Below are 24,814 nucleotides of genomic sequence, written 5' to 3' on the forward strand. Positions count from 1 at the left end.
ACCCCAACTTTTAATCCCTGCAGTGTCAACAGCTCAGTCCAGCCAAAGCAGCCAGAGGAACAGTGCATTTTAATCACCGCTGCCCAGCTTTCACACAGTTCAGCTCCGCAATGAATATGCATTTGACGCCTACAGGTTGCTGCTGATGTTCAGGTGACAAAATATTCTCTCAGCCCAGTGCTGCATGATGAAAACAGCTCAACGGCTCAGAAAGAAAGTGCATTGTTGGAACAAATGATAGGCCGCAGACAGATGGTGCTTATATAACAGATGGCAGATAAACAATATTGATCTGCTTAATTTCTTATCTGACAATAGTGAATAATGAGCACTGTTCTACTTACATTCCTTCACACAAGCCTTCAGGGCCCAAGCAAGACATATGGATCACATTAGAGCCAAAGCAATTAGTGGACAAATGTTATCAATTATGAAAAAATTTACTATTAACTTCAAAAAGTGCTCTAGAATGTTCATATGATCCACACAATCACTCTGACAGACTGTAATACACTACAGGAAGCGTAGGGGGCGATACGGCTTCTACTGTTTCATTTAAAAAGCTCTATAATGTTCATATGATCCACACAGTCGCTCTGACAGACTGTAATACACTACAGGAAGCGTAGGGGGCGATACGGCTTCTACTGTTTCATTTAAAAAGCTCTATAATGTTCATATGATCCACACAGTCGCTCTGACAGACTGTAATACACTACAGGAAGCGTAGGGGGCGATACGGCTTCTACTGTTTCATTTAAAAAGCTCTATAATGTTCATATGATCCACACAGTCACTCTGACAGACTGTAATACACTACAGGAAGCGTAGGGGGCGATACGGCTTCTACTGTTTCATTTAAAAAGCTCTATAATGTTCATATGATCCACACAGTCGCTCTGACAGACTGTAATACACTACAGGAAGCGTAGGGGGCGATACAGCTTCTACTGTTTCATTTAAAAAGCTCTATAATGTTCATATGATCCACACAGTCGCTCTGACAGACTGTAATACACTACAGGAAGCGTAGGGGGCGATACGGCTTCTACTGTTTCATTTAAAAAGCTCTATAATGTTCATATGATCCACACAGTCACTCTGACAGACTGTAATACACTACAGGAAGCGTAGGGGGCGATACGGCTTCTACTGTTTCATTTAAAAAGCTCTATAATGTTCATATGATCCACACAGTCGCTCTGACAGACTGTAATACACTACAGGAAGCGTAGGGGGCGATACGGCTTCTACTGTTTCATTTAAAAAGCTCTATAATGTTCATATGATCCACACAGTCGCTCTGACAGACTGTAATACACTACAGGAAGCGTAGGGGGCGATACGGCTTCTACTGTTTCATTTAAAAAGCTCTATAATGTTCATATGATCCACACAGTCGCTCTGACAGACTGTAATACACTACAGGAAGCGTAGGGGGCGATACGGCTTCTACTGTTTCATTTAAAAAGCTCTATAATGTTCATATGATCCACACAGTCACTCTAACAGACTGTAATACACTACAGGAAGCGTAGGGGGCGATACGGCTTCTACTGTTTCATTTAAAAAGCTCTATAATATTCATATGATCCACACAGTCACTCTAACAGACTGTAATACACTACAGGAAGCGTAGGGGGCGATACGGCTTCTACTGTTTCATTTAAAAAGCTCTATAATGTTCATATGATCCACACAGTCACTCTGACAGACTGTAATACACTACAGGAAGCGTAGGGGGCGATACGGCTTCTACTGTTTCATTTAAAAAGCTCTATAATGTTCATATGATCCACACAGTCGCTCTGACAGACTGTAATACACTACAGGAAGCGTAGGGGGCGATACGGCTTCTACTGTTTCATTTAAAAAGCTCTATAATGTTCATATGATCCACACAGTCGCTCTGACAGACTGTAATACACTACAGGAAGCGTAGGGGGCGATACGGCTTCTACTGTTTCATTTAAAAAGCTCTATAATATTCATATGATCCACACAGTCACTCTAACAGACTGTAATACACTACAGGAAGCGTAGGGGGCGATACGGCTTCTACTGTTTCATTTAAAAAGCTCTATAATATTCATATGATCCACACAGTCACTCTAACAGACTGTAATACACTACAGGAAGCGTAGGGGGCGATACGGCTTCTACTGTTTCATTTAAAAAGCTCTATAATGTTCATATGATCCACACAGTCGCTCTGACAGACTGTAATACACTACAGGAAGCGTAGGGGGCGATACGGCTTCTACTGTTTCATTTAAAAAGCTCTATAATGTTCATATGACCCACACAGTCGCTCTGACAGACTGTAATACACTACAGGAAGCGTAGGGGGCGATACAGCTTCTACTGTATCATTTAAAAAGCTCTATAATATTCATATGATCCACACAGTCGCTCTGACAGACTGTAATACACTACAGGAAGCGTAGGGGGCGAAACGGCTCCTACTGTTTCATTTAAAAAGCTCTATAATGTTCATATGATCCACACAGTCGCTCTGACAGACTGTAATACACTACAGGAAGCGTAGGGGGCGATACGGCTTCTACTGTTTCATTTAAAAAGCTCTATAATGTTCATATGATCCACACAGTCGCTCTGACAGACTGTAATACACTACAGGAAGCGTAGGGGGCGATACGGCTTCTACTGTTTCATTTAAAAAGCTCTATAATATTCATATGATCCACACAGTCGCTCTGACAGACTGTAATACACTACAGGAAGCGTAGGGGGCGATACGGCTTCTACTGTTTCATTTAAAAAGCCTCTATAAAGTATAATGTTATTATTCCTTATTTACTGTTTACTATCAAACATGTTGACTTCTCTGAGCAAAACTTTCTTCACTGTGTAAAAAACACTTCCTTTGCAAAAATTCTAACAACTGCATTTGTGCATTTCTTCCACACTTGATATCTTAGTGTTTAAGTCACATGATTTTTCTGCTGTGGCTTCTATGTTTGGGACTGAATTTCTGGCTTCACTCCTTCTAAAAACGCAACTGGAGGTGAAAGACAGCTAAAATGACTCTCCTTTCTCTGGAAGAGAAAAACGTCACGTTGACAGAGTCGATAAGACAGGCTGAGATCCTTATACAGTTTCTCCTGAACTCCTGGAAGGAAACAACATCAGCTCATTAACACAGATGTGATCAATGCTGGCCTTTAGATCACTTTAGCTAATATTGACAGCCGAGAGATGAACAGTCGTCCCCCTAATGGAGCTGCAGACCGCCGGGATGACTTTACTCTCTGTTTCTGATTTAAATGACGTTTGAATGAAGACACACAAACGATAAATATCAGACTGAATGTTGTGGGTCGGAAAACTACGCTGGTAAGTTTGCTGGTGCAGTTAGTTCAGAGTTCAGCTCCAGCCCTGAAACCCCTGGTCTGCATAACTGGGCTTCCTGGTTAAAATTCATGATATTATTAGCTGATTAGTCCCTTCTGGAGCTGAACCAGGTGTGAAGAGCAGAGAGAAACACTGATCTCTACAGTGCAGCGGCTCCAAACCTGGAGTGAAAACACTGAATTAAAAGGCCTGTGGTGTGTCTCTCGTCTCTCGGCTTCTGTGGCATCTTACAGGTGAATTATTCACAGCTAATTGAAGGTGTCGTGCAGCACAGTCACTCCCTGATTCGCTCCTCAACACGGTGGTGACTATACTGTGTAACGTCACGCGAACGCAAGTGGTGTTGGCCCAATCAATGATAAAAGCCCACTGTCAGCCACACAGACAAAAATTAGGTTCTTTCTGTTGAAGAAATATTCTGTGGAACATTTTGAGGAAACGTTGAGGAAACATTCGTCCAGGCTAAATCTCAGAAACATTCCCTGAGCTGACAGTACATGAATGAGGTGCCCTTGAGCAAGGCACCTAACCCCCAGCTGCTCCCCAGGCACCGTGGATAGGGCTACCCAAATCTCCGGGCAAGTGTGCTCACTGCCCCCTAGTGTGTGTGTGCTCACTGGTGTGTATGTGGTGTCTCACTTCACAGATGGGTTAAATACGGAGGAGAAATTTGTTAGCAGCAGTTTAAAAAGATGCATTGTAGGTTTATGTGGCTCAGAGAAACATATGCTACCTTCAGCCGTCCAGCTTAGTTGCGTCATGTGATTGGGGGAAGATTTAGCTGGAAAAAATGCACATGTGCATGTAATTAAGTTGCAAAATTGCTGATTACTGCCTCAAAAACAAAAATTTCAACTATATTGGTTATGAAAACCAATGATATTGCAATGATATTGCCTCATCATCTCTGCCTAGTTGTATCCCTTGATCACATACAGTTCCTAAAATGATACGAATGCAAAACTCAGGCCTCTGCAGGGCCTTGAGCTTTGCTAATGCGCTGGACAGAAGAGTAAATCAGTAAGAGGAAGTGACTCTGCACTCATTAGCCCGATGGAACAGCATCCCATCAGGAAGCCAAATGGTTGCGTGCTCTCCTGGCCTGGGCCTGCCATGCAGAGTTAGCATTTGCATTGGCTAGGGTCACATACCCACTACTAGCAGCTGCTCTGGGTTCCTAAACACACTGCAGGCTCAGCCAAGCAGCTCCGTTTCTCAGAGAGAAAGGCTGAGCATTAATGAGGGATAATTAGCCAATCATGTACAGAGACTGAGCAGAATGTTTCTGAGCTTCAGCTCAGACAGCATGATTTCACAAAATCAGCAGTGAACCCAGTATTTTTCCAACAGGCATAACTTTAGTCTTTGTCTGGGAGGCAGAGGGCTTCTATCATCAACTGATATTGTGTTTTATCTAAAAACATGATGTTTGTTATGGAGATTATGTAGATCACACAACGGCTGCAAATTACCCCCCAAATTACCACCAAAAAAAATCTAAACATACCTACATACACTATATTTCAAAAAGTATTCCCTCACCCATCCAAATCATTGACTTCAGGTGTTCCAGTCACTTCCATGGCCACAGGTGTATAAAGCCGAGCCCCTAGACCTGCAGACTGCTTCTACAGACATTAGTGAAAGAATGGGTCGCTCTCAGGAGCTCAGTGAATTCCAGCGTGGTACCGTGATCGGACGCCACCTGTGCAGCAAGTCCAGTCGTGAAATTTCCTCACTACTAAATATTCCACTGTCAGTGGGATTATAACAAAGTGGAAGCGATTGGGAACGACAGCAACTCAGCCACGAAGTGGTCGGCCACGTAAAATGACAGAGCGGTCAGCGGATGCTGAGGGGCATAGTGCACAGTGGTCACCAACTTTCTGCAGAGTCAATCACTACAGACCTCCAGACTTAATGTGGCCTTCAGATCAGCTCAAGAACAGCGTAGAGAGCTTCATGGAATGGGTTTCCATGGCTGAGCAGCTGCATCCAAGCCTTACATCACCAAGCGCAATGCAAAGCGTGGAATGCAGTGGAGTAAAGCGCCACCACTGGACTCTAGAGCATTTACATTTACAGTATTTAGCAGACGCTCTTATCCAGAGTGCTTTGTCAATCTAGAGAAAGTCTTTTTGCTAGTTACCAATAGCTTAGAGAAAAAGACAGTCCTGAGCTCAGATACTGCTAGAAAGAAAAAGTCACTGTAGATACAGAGAGAAAAAGGGACAGAGCTGAACACAGAACTCTGTGCCATTCAATGCAATAAAATACAATACACTACAATACACAGTGCAGTACAATAAAATATAAGTGCAGCTTATAATTCAATGCTTGTTTAAGTGCTGTGTAAAGTACGAAGAACATTCTCGACGCTTGTCTTCCACGCGCCTTGAAGGATGGCGGGTCAAGCTGAGCTGTACTCCAAGCTTGAAGGGCTCATGGTTCAGTTTGAGATTTCACCATTGCCATCAAGTCAGTAGGGGCTGGTCCATCTTTGGCTCTGTAGGCCAGCATTAGGGTCTTAAATCTGATCTGTGCAGCTACAGGGAGCCAGTGAAGGGAGCGCAGCAGTGGGGTGACATGGCTGAACTTGGGCAGATTGAAGATGAGCCGTGCTGCTGCATTCTGGATGAGTTGCAGAGGCTTGATGGCCTGCATGGGAAGACCAGCCAAGAGTGAGTTGCAGTAGTCATGCCTCAAGATGACAAGAGACTGCACTAGCACTTGGGCGGCCTCTCGGGTGAGGAAGAGTTGGATCCTACGAAAGTTGTACAGGAACTGTAGAGCAGTGGAGATGTGTTCTCTGGAGTGACCAATCACGCTTCTCCATCTGGCAATCCGATGAACAAGTCTGGGCTTGGCGGTTGCCAGGAGAACGGTACTTGTCTGACTGCATTGTGCTGAGTGTATAGTTTGGTGGAGGGGGTTCATGGTGTGGGGGTGTTTTTCAGGAGTTGGGTTAAGCCCCTTAGTTCCAGTGAAAGGAACTCTTAAAGCTTCAGCACCAAGAGATTTTGGACAATTTGATGCTCCCAACTTTGTGGGAACAGTTTGGGGACGGCCCCTTCCTGTTCCAACATGACTGAGCACCAGTGCCCAAAGCAGGTCCATAAAGACCTGGATGAGCCAGTTTGGTGTGGAAGAACTTGACTGGCCTGCACAGAGTCCTGACCTCAACCCCATAGAACACCTTTGGGATGAATTAGAGCGGAGACTGTGAGCCAGGCCTTCTCATCCAACATCAGTGTCTGACCTCACAAATGTGCTTATGGAAAATCGCTTCAAAAATGCTTCAGAAATTCCCATAAACACTCCTAACCCTTCCCAGCCTTCCCAGAAGAGTTGAAGCTGTTATACCTGCAAAGGGTGGGCCGACATCATATGAAACCCCATGGATTAAGAATGAGATGTTGCTCAAGTTTATATGCGTGTGAAGGCAGACGAGCGAATACTTTTGGAAATATAGGGTACCTAAAAATGATGGTTCTTCAAAGGTTCTTTTGGTTCAGTATAGGTTCTATATGATTATGTATAGGCTCTTTATCTTAAAAACCCATTTGCATGATTAAATGGTTCTTTTCATTGTGAAAGCGTTCTTCAGATTGTCAGAGAATGTGTTGAACATGGCTCTAAATAGCACCAGAAAGGGTTCTCTTATTACAGCTTTGCATCATAACAATAGAACCTTTTTCAATGCTAAACTGAACCATTTTCAAAAAGCTTCTATATAGAATCATTTACAACACATTCTCTGTCAATCTGAAGAACACTTTCACAATGAAAAGAATCATTTAAGCACGGACTGTTTCTATATTGACCTCATGGTTCTAAATAGATCCATTTCCATGACTGAAGAACGCTTGAAGGATCTTTTTTCAAAGTGTAGGTTTAAACAAGAGAAGCTCACTATATCAGCTCCACACAGCGTGAGAGCAGCACGTTACGGAAAGGTTATCTAGACTAATAAAACCTTTGAGATGCTGCTCAGAAACACTGTTTGAGGGAATTCATTAAATCAGAATTTTAATTTTTGCAAAATTTGACATTTTGGATGATGATGGGCTTTTAACTGAAATAAATCCACTTAGTGCCTGGGCAATAATTTGACATGACAAAAATGCAGATTCTTATTCTGTTAATTTGCTAATCGAAATTCAGTTGACTCAAAATTGTCATGCCTCCCCCCAAATGGGGACCTTCTTGGACTCTCCCTGGCTCCACCCACTCTCCCACACACCTGCAGCTCATTCCAATGACATAAAGACTGCTAACCTTTTGTTTTCCCTGAGCTTGTGAAGTCTTTGTGTTCTGAGCCTGTTTAGTCTCTTTGGTTGCTCCTGGTTTTGACCCCTGCTGGTGTTATTTCTGAATATGGATCTGTGAGTATCAGAATGACCCTAATACAGTCATGTCATGCTTGCGACCTGCGTCAGCCCATACGTTTCGCATGTTTGCAGACAGCTGAGCGCCGTGTTTTAAAAGTTGACACAGTTCTTTTTTACAGTCTGGTTTGGGTTTCAGACAGACTTTTGTTGTGCTGGGGTCAGTTTCAGACTCCTGGTGGGTTGGCTCAGGTCGGGTTCAGATAGAAAGGCCCAGACAGAAAGTTCTCAGGCTGTGTTCACTTTCAGACTGATTAGAAGTCCAGTTATTGAATTCACCCTGAGTCTGTGGCTTTTAAAACCTTTGCAAACATGCATCTGTTTCCGGTTCACCTTTACATGAAACAGCATGTAGGAAGCCCACGGTTAAAGGGGGTTTATTTTCAACTGTTTATTTATTTTTTTCCCCCATTTTTTTTTTTTTAAATCTTAGGTTTGGTTCACTCTTTTAAAATTTTTTTTTTTTTTTTTTTTTTGGTGCCATCCATGGCCATTCTGCCTATGCAAGCTGCAGTGTTGTAGTATTAAAATCCTGTTTCCAAAAAAGTTGGGACACTGTGCAAAATGTTAATTAAAACAGAATGCAATGGTGTGCAGATCAAGTAAAGCCTATATTTCACTGAAAATGATAGTCAGATGCAAAGTGGTCATAGAAACAACTAGACATGTTTTTAGAAAGTTGGGACAGGGGCCTGTTTACCACTGTTCATCACCTATTCTTTTAACAACACTGTTTGGGAACTGAGGAAACTGACTGCTGAAAATGGTGAACTGTTTGCTTGATACAGAATTTCAGGTGCTCAACGGTTCAGGGTCTCCTTTGTCCCATTTACGTTTCATAATGTGCCAAATGTATTCAATGGGTGACAGGTTTGGACTGCAGACAGGTCAGTTTAGCACCCGGACTCTTATTACGGTGCCTTGCTGTTGTAATACGTGCAGAATGTGGTTTGACGTTGTCTTGCTAAAACACGCAAGGCCTTCCCTGAAAAAGACGTCATCTGGATGGCAGCTTCTGTTGTTCTGAAACCTGCATATATTGTTCATGAATGATGCCTTCACAGATGTGCAAGTCACCCATGCAATGTGCACTCATTTACATCCCCTGCCATCACAGATTCTGGCTTTTGTGTGGTAATGACCAGCTGGATGGTCCCTCTCTTCTTTAGCCTAGGGGATGTGTCATCCATGATTTCCAAAAAGAACTTCATTTTGACTTGTTGGAGCACATGGCACTTTCCCTTTTTGCCTCAGTCCATCTTAAATGCGCTCTGGCCCAGAGAAGGCGGCAGTGTTTCTGGATTCTGTATATATCTGGATTTGCCTGCATGGTAGAGTTTTAACTTGCATTTGTGAATGCAGGTACAAACTGTGTTCACAGACGGTGCTTTAGGAAGTGTTTCTGAGCCCTATTCTCAATTAAATATAGGGTTTAAAATATTTGGATATCATTGTACGGTTTTATTTACATTATGCACAGCATTCCAGCCTTTTGGAAATGGGTTTGTATATACATATCAAATAATGAGCTTGGTATGTTTTATTACTGCCTATTTTATATAATGTTGTGTAGCACACATGGCAGCTCATGGAACAAAGTCTCTTGATTGTATACAGCCTTTCCTTTCATAACACCTTCCACACCTGCCTCATATTTACCACCTCGATGAGTTCAACTATTGGCTCATAGGCCAATCCATGGTGAATGCGTCCCTTTTATTGGCTTACTTTCCCAACATCTACAGGAATAAGTACATTTAAGGCTTGATGTTTGTAAATATGTTAATGAGGAACTTGTGCACGGATGCTTGATTTTCATGCCTTGAAGCCGATTCAGTCTCTGCTTGTTTCGATGTACAGCAGTTTATTGAATAAGACAAGTTAGAAAGTCCTTCTACGCTCATGTTTGTGGTCATTTCTGTGTAAATTTGATGAATAAAGGCCACTGTTTTCTTTACACAAAAGGGTGTGAAGCCATTTTCCACACTGAATAGGGCAAAGTGGTCATATCTGATCATGTTTGAGCGCATTTTTGGTGAAAATGGAGTGAATTTCTGGGTTTCACTTGGATGTTGCCTCTGAATGTTAATGCACAACAGCCCGCAGTTCAGTCTGTCCAGATCTCAACATCGTTGAATGTAATTGGAGTTACTTGGATGGTGAGAAGCAGAAAATGTGAAAACGATTTCTAATGTCTGGTCCTTGGTACAGGATAAACAGGCCAAGTTTGAGGTCAATTTGATCCTCCAAACCACGAAAGGTCTCCTGCTATCAGAGTGATCTTAAATGATGATGTGGGGCATCAATAATTCATTTACATTTACGGCATTTGGCTGCCACTCTTATCCAGAGCGACTTACAATTTGATCATTTTACACAAGTAGGCCAAGGTGGTGTTAGGAGTCTTGCCCAAGGACTCTTATTGGAATAGTGTAGGGTGTTTTACGCAGGTGGGGATTGAACCCCAGTGTAGAAGGCAGAGGTGTTACCCACTACACTAACCAACCACCGTTGGGATAATTCAATCTTTACTCCTCTAATATACACCCAGTCCAGTCGGGCACCAGATTGTGAATATTACATAAGTTCAATATTTACGACTCTGTATCCTGTAGTGTGGGGTGGACAAAGGTTCTCTGATGTGAAACGCAGTGTGGACATCCAAACCAAGGGGCCGAGCCCAACTCCCAGCCAAACCCAGACTCGTCCATCGGATTTCCAGACAGAGAAGCGTGATTGGTGACTCCAGAGAACACGTCTCTACTGCTCTAGAGTCCAGTGGCGGCGCTTTACACCACTGCATTCAACGCTTTATATCACCAAGCGCAATGCAAGGCTTGGATGCAGCTGCTTGGCCATGGAAACCCATTCCATGAAGCTCTCTACGCTGTTCTTGAGCTGATCTGAAGGCCACATGAAGTTTGGAGGTCTGTAGTGATTGACTCTGCAGAAAGTTGGTGACCTCTGCACACTATGCCCCTCAGCATCCACTGACCCCGCTCTGTCATTTTACGTGGCTGAGCTGCTGTCGTTCCCAATCACTGCCACTTTGTTATAATCCCACTAACAGTTGACTGTGGAATATTTAGTAGTGAGGAAATTTCACGACTGGACTTGCTGCTCAGGTGGCGTCCGATCACGGTACCACGCTGGAATTCACTGAGCTCCTGAGAGCGACCCATTCTTTCACTAATGTCTGTAGAAGCAGTCTGCAGGCCTAGGGGCTCGGCTTTATACTCCTGTGGCCATGGAAGTGATTGAATTCAGATGTTCCAATGATTTGGATGGGTGAGGGAATATTTTGGATTTTGGAAGTATAGTGTATGTGTGTATCAGCTAAACAGTGACCTTTTCCTGAATTTGTATTTGAGGCTCAGGGTGCTGTTTTTTTAAATGTAAATCTAATGGGCTGCATAACTTTAATATATTATCAGGGACCCATCAGATGTTTGAGACATTTATGGGGTCTAAGAGGATAATTAGGTGGGCCCACACCCCCGAGGCCCCCTACATTTTGTATCTTGAATAAAGGAAAAGTGTACAACAACTTTGGGAATCAGACATGGAGTAGTTCCTGCTGTTTGCACTAATTTCTGTGCACCTTTAACGGATAAAGGCCATGTTTTCTTCATTTGAAAGACTGTGAAGCCATTATCCTGTCTGGTTCCTGTGAATACAGTCAGTTTTATATCGTTTTCTTTACACATTTTCATCCTATTAGGCTGGAATTGGGGCTCATTGGTGTTTTACTACATCCACACAGCGAGAATAAGGCCAGTGTCACATCAGGAATCAAGTGGCTGGACGTTTCTGGTTGTCTGCCCGGCTCTTGGAAGTCCTCTGTTATGTCTATCGTCGCGTGGCGTTAGCGTGCCTGACTGATCAGGGCAAAGCTGTCACATCTGATCACGTCTGAGTGCTTTGCCGGCGAGAACGGAGCAAATCCCTGGGTTTCTCTTTCATGTTGCCTCTGAGTGTCGGTGCGCAGCAGCCCAGTGTGTGGGCTTTGAGGAGCCTGTATGGTCCTGTTTTCATCTTTTAAAAAATGACCTGCAGAGCAAAAATATTTGTTTAGAGCAACGAGGCAGAAGAAAAGTCTGTTAATATCATGTCCGCTCAGCGTCCATCGCTGCCATGAGAAACGGGGGGTTTTGTTGTGTTTAGACATCCAAGCTGCACTTTGTCTCATGGTGAATGAACCAATAAACATTTTGAAAAGCAAACTTCCATTGTTACCACACCAAAAGGCTGCAATTCAAAGACTGTAAGCCCTTTAGAAGAAGAGAAATGAAGGAGAAATGGTGCTTTAACTGTTTTTGTACCATTTACATCAAGATTGGAACGAAGGATGGACACACTGCATACTGAAATCGTATGTTATATTTAGTAGCTGGAGCTTTTGTGGACTTTTGTGTCTTTTCTTCTTGTACTTGTTTATTTCTGGACAGGAAATCAAATGAGTGGTCTGACTTTTTCACAACGATGTAACCTGGTGGGGTGGGCTCTCCAGGCTATATTTTTGGTTTGTCTATCTGAATTTTCGTGACCATCATAAAGAAGTTATGAACTAACAGCATGAAATAAATGAATAAATGTACATTTTTTATTTTATTTATTATTAAAGCCCCTCAAATGAACAGAACATGTTTTATGATCTACACATCAATACACTGTTTACTGCTGAAAGCCAAAAATCTCCAACACTGTTTGTGTTATTTTCTAAAAGTGATGTTTCCAGAGCAGATCACTGAAGAGACGCCGTCTGTTTATAGTTTAGAGCCCAGATTTGGGGAAAAACGGGTCGACTTTCAGTAGAAAAACAAAGTTCAGCTTCTTTTATTATAAGGGTTTAAAATGACGTCACCGTCTATTAGACTGGAGAGAAGAGCTATAGCCTCATACGACGCCCAGCTTCTGAACGGAGCTTATGGAATATGAACGTTATGAAGAACCTGAAGTGCATTTTGGAACCACCGGTGGTCCTGAGGAGTTGAAGAGACTAATATTGAATGATAAACACTGAGCTTCTTTGAGTAAATGCTAAAGAGAGGAGGTTCCCCAAACCGCACTATAGTCACTTGGCATGCTGACTCCTTAGCTGTGGGGGAAGGTCTCGCTTTGCCTGGGGGGATCCCATGACTACAGTGTGGCATCACACAGATGGCTGGTCTGGGAAGCCTTGAAGGCCAGAAATATCCTTAGCTGCAAAAGGGTAACATTATCCTGTAGCCAAACACCACCGGTCCAAGTCTAACAACCACCTGGAAGACCTGGTAGACAGCAAAACTGCCCCCGGTCAGAAAGCGCACACTTGAATGCCTGTGTTAGTGATGGATGCACTGTAAAGTAGCCGAATTGACTAATTAGAAATGGGGGGGTTGGACATAGTGTAGCCACGATGTAGCATCGAACAGGCGACCACTCCAGACAGCCTCAAAACTGTGATATAGGTTGCTCCAGCAGCCGGTCCAGGCTGCATCATAGCTGCAATGTAGTGTTGCTCAAATGGCCAGCCCAACACACCTCCTGAGTCAGTGGTGGACAATCGCTCTCGGGTGCTATCTCAGTGGATGTGATAAACTCCTTGGCCAGTGAGAAAACATCAAAACAGGGAAACAAACAAAGGGGGGGACAATGTGAAGTGCCAGCCGAATTGCATCAGCATACCCACACCGGAACACACACTTAAGCCATTATTTACTGCCCAGATCAATGGCTTTTATAGGCCCTGTTCTCAGATGGACTAGGACTTTTACACAGGACTGAAGCTCTTGGTAAGGACCAAATTGCCCCAAGCTATTGAAAAGAAGGATATTTTGTACTTGTCAGGGCACAGATTAGCAGATCTGTAGATCATTTACTCAGATGAAATTAGATTTTTGCACACTATGGAATCCCTTTATAGGGACCAAATCCCTCAAGATGATATTGTACATTTTGTACTTGTGAGGGGGAACTTGAAGCACTGACGCTACCCTACCATTGCCTCTTTGAAATGCCAAAAAAGGCTGAAATCAGTCATTTTGAGGAAAATGTATTTCTGTGAAGGAGCAGGATGACGTGCTGTTCCATCTCTCTGAGCTTTACATGCCATTTTACTCAACAAGCCTGTGAATAAGAGTCATATTCTAACTGCCTGGACCAGAAAAGTCATCACAGCCTGTCTGGAAGCACTCACTGTCTGGAACAGAAAAAAGGAAAGTTGGTGACAAAGCAGTTCAGCTAGAATGCTGCACTTTCCTCACAGCCAGCCTGAAGAAGTGGCTAAAAGAAACGTATGAATGAGATTTGATTTGATTCATACATGGTTACCAGTAGTGTGCACCATCAAAGGTTTGATTTACTCCAAGTTTTACACATCTTCTACACACTTTTCTCCACATCACACTGCAGCCAGTGAACGGTACATCCTTGGCCATACCTCAGACAAGGTTTCCCATAAAACTTTTCTTGTGAAATGTGTTTGGCCGTTATTTCAGTGATGCAGCAACCGTGAATATGGAACTGGTTTAGTTGTCACCCTGCAACCAGAAAACTTTGAGGACTCCACAGAAGATTGAAAGGGTAAACTATTCTACCACCAGACCAGAGCAGACTCTACCCACTAAGGAGACTGAGGTTCATTTGGAGTGCAGGGGGAACTCCTGAGGACCACTTTTTTAGACACATCTTTTATGGAGTGGAGTGCTGGGGCTGCGGCATCTCAACTGTGGACAGGAAGAGACTTGATAGACTCCTTAAGAAGGCCGCTCTGTCCTGGGAAGCCCCCTAGACCTAGTGCAGGCGGTGGGAGACAGGAGGATGTTTGCCAGACCAGCATCAATGCTGGAGAACAGCTCCTACCCCATGCGTGAGAGACTGGTGGCATGGAGCAGCTCCTTCCTGACCATCTGCTTCACCCCAAATGTGTGAAGGAGTGCTAGTAAGGAAGGACCAACAATTAGACCTCGCACACTTACTATCCCTTTGCAGCTGTAGCACTGTGAATTTTCCTTGTGGTGTGATCTACAAGAGTGTCTCATCTTGGTCACTGCTGGAGTGGGAAACTCGCTTAGCATGAGGAAGAACCAAGACTCAGAACCAATGACTCCCCAAAAGCATGAGGAGGAACTGCCGAGAGGAACCAAGGCTCGGAGCGTGAAACACACTAATACAGTTTCCTAACCTGGTCCTCAGGGTCCCCAGACAGTCTACACTTTCACAGCAAACTCAACACACAGGGCTAAAGAAAAAACGTTGACCACTTTGGGGGGGCCCTGATGACCAGGTTTGGGACCCACTGTGCTAAAAGCATGAGTGAGAACCACTGAGAGGAACCAACCTCCTCTGGACTGCAATGGATATTGCAGTTAAGATACAAGAAAGACAAGTTTCACAAGGAGGATTAGAGGCAATGGGATCATACAGGGAAAAGATCTGGGAGACCAATGGACAAGGCCCCAGTCCCGTTTCTGTCTTTTGACCTCCACCTCTCATATTGAAGAGTCATCTCACCTCTTGAAACTGAGTTAAAAGGGGTAGTGATTAAAATCTTCCCCCATGAAATGGAACAACTCTCAAATAAAAATGTGCCTTTGTTTCCCCTCCCGACACTGTTTGGAGTGAGTCTCTGAAAAACTTCAGTTTGGGGGGCCATGTAGCCCTAACACCTCGCCCTACCCCTCCATCTCAACAAGAATCCCCTAGCCGTGAAGGCACAAAAGAGAGGGGAAAGGGCTAATGGGTAGGGGTGAGAGTTGAAATGAGACTGAATCGAGATTTGAAGGAGTCATTAGCTCAGTTGGACACATACAGGATGACAGACGTCAAAAATTCAGGTCCTGGAAGTCCCAACTCTCTGAGACTAAACCAGCAAAGCAAAGATCTCCTCAAATGAAGTCCATCGGCCAAGACATGCTTGGTGTCCGCAGTTGCCTTCTTTAGTTTTGTATGGTAGCTAACAAGTAAAGTAAGCTTGTATCCCACCAATTAGCATGGCGCTAACGGCATGATTAAACCATCACCTGCTTGCCTCAAACGGTCAAGTTGATAAACAATGTAATACACTTATTTATGTGATTCCTGACACTGCTTGACACACTGTTAATGATAATTGGAGCATAATTGTATTGTAATTGGTAAAGGTTTTATAATCGTGCTATTTATCAGTGCCCCTTATTCAAACCTCTAAAAATAGCTCTGGCCCACAGGCAGCGTTTGAATGTAATAAGCCCAGTTCCCCTGCTGCCCTATTGAAGATGACGGGATGCCGTCTCTTTGTGTTCCGAGTGCAGAACCCAGACACTTGACGTGATTGCCCTTAATTTTCGCACTGCTTTCTCACAGCAAGCATTTTACATGGACTCTACCCAGAAAACCAAAGCACAACAGCAAGAGCAAGTGCTGAAATTCATGGGTAATGATGCTGATAACACCCATTGATTGTTCAATCAATTGATTGTAATGAGTGTACTGGGTGCGTGGAGGTGGTTTCGGATTGTTAGTGACGTCCAGTTTGGTGCAGCTCACGGAGAGAATCGTTAGCGGTAGCAGAACACTGCAGATCAAAGACGAAGCTTTATGAAGCTAAAATGTCTGTGATTATGGATTCAAAAATACAAATCAAATGTAAAATCTTTTTCAGCATGTACTTTACTCTGTTGACTACCAGAGGTTATGATGGCAGAAGACCTTTACCTCTGAGACCAGCCACACCAGCATCTCTGCAGCAAAATGTTGGCATTAATTTCCATGGAGTTCATTGCAATGAGTGGTTTACATTTCTGTTTACATCGTTTCAGACAGTGAGTGCAGGGGGGAAGCCACGGCATGGAATTTGAGCTTGTAAGCATGTAAACACGTTGATCGGATTACTGATCCGTTTTTCTGCAGTTATCAGATTATTAGATGCAAGAAAACACATTCATTTATCCAGAGCAACTTACCAACATGCTTTGAATTCGAGTCCAAATAGATTAGAATCCAATCTACCATTTAGCTTGGACCTAAGTGCTTCGCAATGAGACGGTCTTCAGTGGGCGTTTGAAGACGGCGAGGAACCCTGCTGTTTGGACAACCAATGGAAGTTCATTCCACCACCTGGGTTCCAGGACAGAGAAAGTCTTTATTTTTCTTGCCTTCGTCTTGAAGGATTGGGGTCAAGCTAGGCAGGGCTTGAAGCTTGAAGGGCTCAAGGTCAGGATCCAGGTTTGGCCACTAATTTGTTGCCTGTGTTTTGGGAGGGGCTGGTCCATTCTAGGCCAGTGTCAGTGTTTTAAATCTAATGTAGGCAGCTACAGGAAGCCAGTAAAGGGAACACAGCGCTGGAGTAATGAGTGAGCTAAGGAAGATTGAAGGATGGATGCCACAGAGCGAATACTTTTCACGTAAAACTTTGAGTAGTTTCAGTTTTAGCATGCTAACATGTGAATTTGCATTCTTGATCAATGGCGCTACCGGAGCCGGTTTATGAGGAGACTGGCCTCTTCCTGTTTCGCTTGTTATATCAAAAGCATGACTGCAAAATGCCTGAAGGTGCCAATGAGCAAGTCCTCAGCCAATGGGGGGGGGGGAGGTCAATAGAGCTAAACAGCTAAAAACGAATAGTTGAAATGGTTTCTAATCCCTCGCCCAGAACTTTTCCTTTAATTAGGCAAAGTAGAAGGATGTAGTTCACTAAAAAAAAGCAAAAACTCACCAGCATGTTTTCGCTACAGTAAACAGGTTTTGTTAGCATTACTGCTACTGAGTGCTGATTGGTTAGTGAGCGGAACAGCTCATTGGCTGTTTGCGCTCACTGACCTCGTGAACGTACATTCCTATAATGCTGTAGTCCATACACAGAGCTTTGAACACAATACTGTCCATCTAATGACTAACTTTATCTACAATGATGGCAGAATGAAGCTTCAATTTGCAACATCCTCGCCCCAAAACACTGATCTCAGTCAGAACACTGACCACCAGTTTTCTGCTTTCAAGGCAAACACATCCTAAACAGCCACCACACAAACTGACCTCTATTGCGACACACATTAGCACGCTGCTGTCATGTGTAATAACTCAACAGGCAGATGACCACTCGCAGTCACGCAAAACAACTTTCCTTAATCATCTAAATGCTGACTGGACAGTCTTTAACACATGCTAACCTACATATGGGGACGCCACAGGGTTTGCTGGCATGTGCACTACTCAGCACAGGTCACACACCACACTTTATTCAATGTCCAGTCAAAAGTGTTTACATGAAGTTATTACATAATCCACTTGCACAAGGAGGGAAAGAGTTGAAGGAAAATAAGTCAAAATTGTCCAAAACTGAAGTTCAAAACGAGGTTCCTTACAACCACCTGGAAGACCTGGTCGACCCCAAAACTGCCCCCATCAGATAAACAGCACTGGAAGCTTTCATCTCTGAGAGAGAGGAGAAGATCAAGCTGCTTCAGATCTGAAAACATCCACAGGTGTTTCTGTCCACTGTGAGAAGACCACTCAGCACTGTGGGTCTGAAAGGGCGTGTAGCTGATCAAGAACCTCACTGAGAAAAGGAGACAGACACATCAAACAAAAGCTGAGCAATGGAAATGACTGGCTTTAGCTGTTATGTCCATGTTTTCATAGAGTGTCAAACCACATAAGTTTTATATAAGACAGTCATTTCTGGTTAAAACTGCATTTACCAAGATATTGGTTGCGTATGCGCATCTACAGAACATGCCGACGTGTCCCTCAGCCTAATTGGTTAGACAGAATCCACACTTTTGTACCTTTTTGTGTTTCATTTGCTTTCCACATGCATTTGACAGACTCCGTTATCCAGAGCAACTTACAAATTGCATTGTTACAGACAAATGAAGGGGTGGTGTCTTGCCCAAGGACTCTAATTAGTATAGCATGCTGTTCTTGCCTTAACCAGGATTTGAACTCCTTTTATTCACTACACTAGACCAACCATTTCCTACAGCAGTACATCGATCAATCAGATTCTTCCACGGTGAGAGAGAAATGCATAAGAATCTAAAAAATAGTAGTGTAGTGGGTAACACCTCTGCCTTCGATGCTGTAGATTAGGGTTCAATTCCCCGCCTGGGTAACCACCCTACACTATACCAATAAGATTCCTTGGGCAAGACCAGGGGCGTTGCCTGGGTATGTAAAGATCCGGGGCTCTGCCCAATTAATTATATTTTTTTATATATATATATATATATATATATATATATATACACACACACACAATAAATCCCAAATTATTAAACACAATTTGAAAATGAAATAGTTATTAGCTTATCAGGTACATCAGGGCATGTTGAACATACTAACTATAACTAGCTATAACATAACTAGCTATATAAGGGTTTTTTTTTTTTTTTTTTTTTTTTTTCTCAAACCTTCACTACCTAAGCTATCTAGGTTAACTAGATAGATAGGCTAACTAACTATGTTAGCTAACTAATTCCGAAGCTGACTAGTGACAAGCTGCATTTTATTAAGCACACAGTGGGTTTGATCTGTGTGTTTTGATTGGGAGACGTGTGTTTTTAACCAGCTATCAGAGCTCCACAAACAATGTCATCACAGTTTACATAGTTAACTACCGTTTCCTTTCTCCTTGAAAAAACGCCGTATATCCGTTTTCTTTCACCGTCAGCTTTTCCTGCAACCTGCTGCCAAAAATGGCTAGAGCACATGTGCGCTCCCCCACGGGGGTGGGGGTGGGCTCTCCTCCGCGCCCGCAAAACCAGCAAGCTGATTGGCTGTTTCTCCTGAAAGGCGGAACTTTATCCTTGAAGCGGCACTATGATTGGCGTTAAGAGATTTCCTATTCTCACAGCAGCATTGGCCTCCTCATTAATAGTACAGCTGAGCGAAAAGGTTCGGGGCTACTGGATAATCATTCGTTGGCTGAAGCCCCGGAAGCCCACCCCAGGCGATGCCCCTGGGCAAGACTCCTAACACTGCCTTCGCCTAGCTGTGTAAATTGATCTGCCAAATGGCGTAAATGTAAAAAATGCAGTTCAGTCAGGACCATTTGTTGAAAACAATATTTTGCTGGCAATAGCAGTAAATTATATTGGGTGGTATGGCTCTGTGGGACCTCCCTGGCCTTCCAGGTGCACATATGGAAAGCCCAAGGCATGGAGAGCAGCAGAAAAATCAGAACAGAGCGGCATCAATGGCGCCAAACATGACATTAATTAAGACAAACACAGCATGGAGGAGGCAGTTGGGGGAGGTGGGCTGCAAAGTGGCTCGCAGAGGAGCGGCAAGAATGGGCAGCTTAGATGGCCTGATGAGTTGAGCCAATCCTATGCGTAGCAGGCGGCCAGATGAGCGGTCACTTAATTGAGAACAGCTGATGAAAGCTGGTGTGTTGAGACTGGCGCCTGAGCTAGACTTTGAGGCCTATCTGCACTGATGCCGTGCTCAATATGTGACGTTCAGCTTTGCAGCAGCAGCGCTAGTGAAGTCATCATTTGGTCACCCTCAGTTATTTCTTGATTTTCATATATGCTGCACAGAGAACACACTAATATGGCATTTTTATACTCAAACCTGGTATTTTCTACGTGGGTTTTTTTTTTTTTTTTTTTTTTTTTCTGCTGGTTTTAATGCAGCTCACACTGTAAAGTCCATTCTGTGCAACCTAAAACAAATAACCTCATGTGGTAGCAACAAACGGCAGCTAGAGAAATAAAATCACTTTCAAATTACCCACCTTCAAAGTGCTTGTGAGAAATTATTATAAACCACACATTCAAGAGACCTCATCAGAAGTCGTCTCCCATAGGGGAAGAAATGTATGGGCAAACACCGGTCAGGCAGAACATCCTGACCACCTCCTTGTCTCTGCGCTCATTATCTGTCTTATCAGCTCCACTTACTGTATAGCTGCTCTTTGTAGTTCTACAGTTACAGACTTTAGTCCATCTGTTTCTCTGATACTTTGTTCTTCAGTGGTCAGGACCCCCATGGACCCTCACAGAGCAGGTACTATTTGGGTGGTGGATCAGTGTGGATCTCAGCACTGCAGTAACACTGACGTTGTGGTGTGTTAGTGTGTGTTGTGCTGGTGCGAGTGGATCAGACACAGCAGTGCTGCTGGAGTTTTTAAACACTGTGTCCACTCACTGTCCACTCTATTAGACACTCCTACCTTGTCGGTCCACCTTGTAGATGTAAAGTCAGAGGCGACAGCTCATCTGCTGCTGCACAGTTTGTGTTGGTCATCCTCTGGTCCTTCATCAGTGGTCACAGGACGCTGTTGGCTGGATATTTTTGGTTGGTGGACTATTCTCAGTCCAGCAGTGACACTTGTGTTTAAAATCTCCATAATGTTATGCCTGATCAGTGTATTTCACTGAATTTGAAATGCATTTAAATACGTTGCTGTCCGTTCTGAAGTGCATTCCAAACACTAAAATGTATTTCAGAGTATTGCCATATTAATCAAATATATTAATATTGATTTGTTTTAAAACATATAAAGAAATATTACACACAGAAATACACCATACAAAAACACATGTATATAAATATGCTTACAAACATATGAAAATGCAGAAATATAATAAATATTTCAGAACAAAACCTTATCTTCATTTTTTTAGTTTTTGGCGTAATTAAAAAAAAAAAAAAAGAACCTGTTGTCCATTATTGACATTACATTGTCATGTAAATTCCATGACAAATGGACCAAAACAAATGACCCAAAATCACCCAGAAAAGGTTCTGGCTTTAAAGTAAAGAAGGGCTTTTCCTTCTCCTGTAAAGTTATGATTTCGGAGATACGAGGTTCTGATCCGACAGCAGCGATACATGAAAACGTATGAAAGAAGCCAAATGCACTTCAGTGTCTGATACCTTTTTAGAAATGAATTTGTCTTCATTTTAAATCTGATCAGATGAACTATTAGCACTCCAGAAGCGAGAGCTGTAGGTGTTGATACTCTGTGAAATGAGGTTCTGACCTGATCTTCTTTATGTGAAGTACATGGAGTGTGAGTGTCTGAACTGCTGATGTATGTGGTTAAGGTGAAGTACAGTGCAGATCAGTCAGTACCTTCATTACACTCAACACTAACTACAGGGAGATTCACTCGAAAGAGGCCCTGAATATTCTGCTGTAACTCCCGTGAGGACGAAGCGTTCTGAACCAAACAAATGTGCTACATATCTTGACGTGTGAGTAAGTGGTTGCATTACATGATCTCCGTTTTCTACCAGACACCTGAAGGGATGCGGGGGTCTACACTCGGAAGCTGCAAACAGAGGTTAAACGTGGCAACGGCTGTCCACCACCTACTTCATCGGTCGGACGCAGGAGCATCCCGGCTTGTTCGAAGCTCCATATACTGAGGAGCTCATTGCATGTTGTTTGGTTCAGATTGCTTCGTGTTAGTTATTACAGAATGTAAAGTGAATCACCCTGTAATACACATCTTCTTCTTCTTTCGGCTGCTCCCTTTAGTGGTCGCCACAGCGGATCATCTGCCTCCATCTTGCCCTATCCACTGCCTCCTCTACTTTCACACCAACCATCTCCATGTCCACCTTCACTACATCCATAAACCTTCTCTGAGGTCTACCTCTTCTCCTTCTACCCGGCAGCTCCATCTCCAACATTCTTTGCCCAATATATCCACTATTCCTCCTCAACACATGTCCAAACCATCTCAACCTGGCCTCTCTGGTGTAATACTTGCATACAAAAATATGTTCCATTCCATAACCTATTAGCTAAATTAGCTTTGTGGCATCAGTGCAAAACTAAAGAAGCAAACTTAAGACACCAAACACGTCTTGGCTTTTGAGGCGAGGGAGGAAACTGTACATTTTGCCCAGATTATCACTTTAACCACCTGTTTCCCTGAGACTTCGGAGCGTCCTGACCTTTCTGGAACATCCCTCAGGTCTTCTTATTGCCTCTTCCTAAATGTCCTGCATTCTCCAAATCCCACAGCACCCGCCCCCAACAGCCCAGCTGGTCTCGGTGCGGACCCTCCTCTACTTCCCCCTGCACGCTGCAGCCACTCAAAACCCTTAAAAAGCGAGCGCGGAGACCGTGCACTAAAATAGTTCTGGACATTGTAGTGTTGCCCAGCTGATCAGCCAGCGCAGTCAGACAGGCAGCATGTGGAAGACTTGCCTGACCGCACAGCGACTCCAGCACTGAAGCTTCACATGAAGTTTCAATTTCACAACTTCAGAAGGGCCTGTGAGTGTCAGCCTGGAGGGGTCTTCTGGAAGTCGTGACTTTTTGGAGCTTCTTACATGGACGGATGTCTTCACTTCTAACTGTCCTCTTGACTTGCTGACTCCCACAATTTGATTGGAATTGTATGTCGACACTGTTTGGACAATTGGACGAAATCTGTGGTCCTTTTTTTGACAAATCGATATTAACTTAAGATTTTTGGTTTTTAAATCTGTTTTCTGGACTTTTCCAACTGAACTCATCTCCCTCTGGACGATGATCTTCTCAAGCACCACCTGAACAACCAAAATGGATGCAATGAAGATTGTAATCTGTCTTCTTTTCGTCTGTGTAAGTACTTGATGTTCTATATTAAAACGTCCAACATGCCGCAGCTGCACACCTGCTTTCTGCTGAAACCTCATTCCCTCATTGGAGGACAGCAGACGTTCCTCAGAGGATTTGAAATATCATCTGAGATGTCGATCAAATTCAAAGCAGGTGGATTTAGATTGCGAATAACTTTTTGGGCCGTACTCAACGGCAGGTAGTCCAACAGACCTCATCACACCCAGAGTGGAATGACTGACTGCTTTTATTCGTTGAGGTTTGATGTGTGAAATGAGATCGGCTGCAGTTCCTGTAGCTCCGTCACTCAAGCAGAAAGGAACATGACACAGACGTCATGGAAAAGCAAAAGGGTTGGTCCCCATAGGACCGTCCAGAGTGTGTGGGAATTCAGTCGTAGTGGAGCCGTTATTCACTCTGTCAGGCGTCCACAGCGAGCGCGTCTCATACGGTGCTCACGTTATTAGAAATGATGGATTGGAAAACAAATATTATGCCATAAAGGCAGAAGCAGCGACTGGACAGTGGATGTTTGGTACACTAAAAAATGAAAACCACTGTCATGTGAACTTTTTTTTTTTTTTTGCTATTTTATAAACTTGGAATTTCACAAACTGTACAGCAAAAGAAGTTTTTAGATATTTTATCCAACATTTTGAGAATCCCCTGAACAAGAAATGAATGAAATGATGAGAGAAACTGTAATCAATTTTATGATGTTTTTAAATTTCTGCCTTAACCTTAATCTTAATATTTGCAATCTGATGAATTATGAATATTCATTTTATTAGAACGCCATTCTTATTCCATACTGTAAAAATTATCCAATGCTTTAACTTAAAGTAAATAACTTCGTGGCCTTAATATGCTGAGTTAATTGAACTTTCAACATAAAATGCTTATTGTTGTATAACTACAACTTCATTGAACTCAACTTCATGGCAATCAGTTCATTTAGCTTCTTATATTAAAACGTTGAGTAATCCCTGCTGAATAATCCAGCCAAGACCAGGTTCTTCTGCTAGCTGGTTTCAGAAGGTCTAAGCAGGTCTTTAATGCTCTAGGTGGCTGACATGAATATCCACCTGTGCTGGTCAACCAGCTGGTTAAGCTGGAAACCAGCTTAACAGGATGAGCATCATGGGCATTAGCGTTCATGGTTTGGCTGGTCAGTCACCCTGGTCGTGTCAACCACTTGGGTCAAGCTGGCTTGTAAACTCATTTAAAACAGATACAGATCCAATCATGCAAAGCATAGCAGTGTAAATGTATCTCTCCAAGATGGTCAGCAACCAAAACTCCTCTCAGTACCACCCATTTAACATATCGCTGCTGTCGGAGCAAAACCTCATATCTCCAAAATGGTAACTTTACAGGAGAAGGAAAAAACCTGCTCTACTTTTAATGTAAGTCAGTGGAACCAGAATTTATTTCCAAGTCGTTTTGGGCCATTTCTGTTGGTCCATTTATCATGAAATTTATAAACAATGTGAATTTTAACAGGTGTTTTCAAAACTGAAATGAT

The 24,814-nt window shown here is 43.2% G+C and overlaps 1 protein-coding gene across 2 annotated transcripts in view; it reads left to right on the forward strand.

The window, feature by feature from the left end:
- LOC108439991 (corticotropin-releasing factor receptor 2) overlaps window positions 1-24,814 on the forward strand; it is a 279,618-nt gene that overhangs the window by 39,925 nt on the left and 214,879 nt on the right. The window contains exon 1 of one of the 2 annotated variants that reach the window (XM_037534287.1): window positions 22,843-23,292. The exons of the other annotated variant lie outside the window; for it this stretch is intronic. Coding sequence (XP_037390184.1) covers window positions 23,251-23,292 — 42 coding nt within the window. The 5' untranslated portion in view covers window positions 22,843-23,250. Of the gene's footprint in view, window positions 1-22,842; window positions 23,293-24,814 lie in introns of those variants that run through there. 2 annotated transcript variants of the gene reach the window in all.

This window comes from Pygocentrus nattereri, chromosome 2 (genome assembly GCF_015220715.1).
Source record: "Pygocentrus nattereri isolate fPygNat1 chromosome 2, fPygNat1.pri, whole genome shotgun sequence".
Lineage (NCBI taxonomy): Eukaryota > Metazoa > Chordata > Actinopteri > Characiformes > Serrasalmidae > Pygocentrus > Pygocentrus nattereri.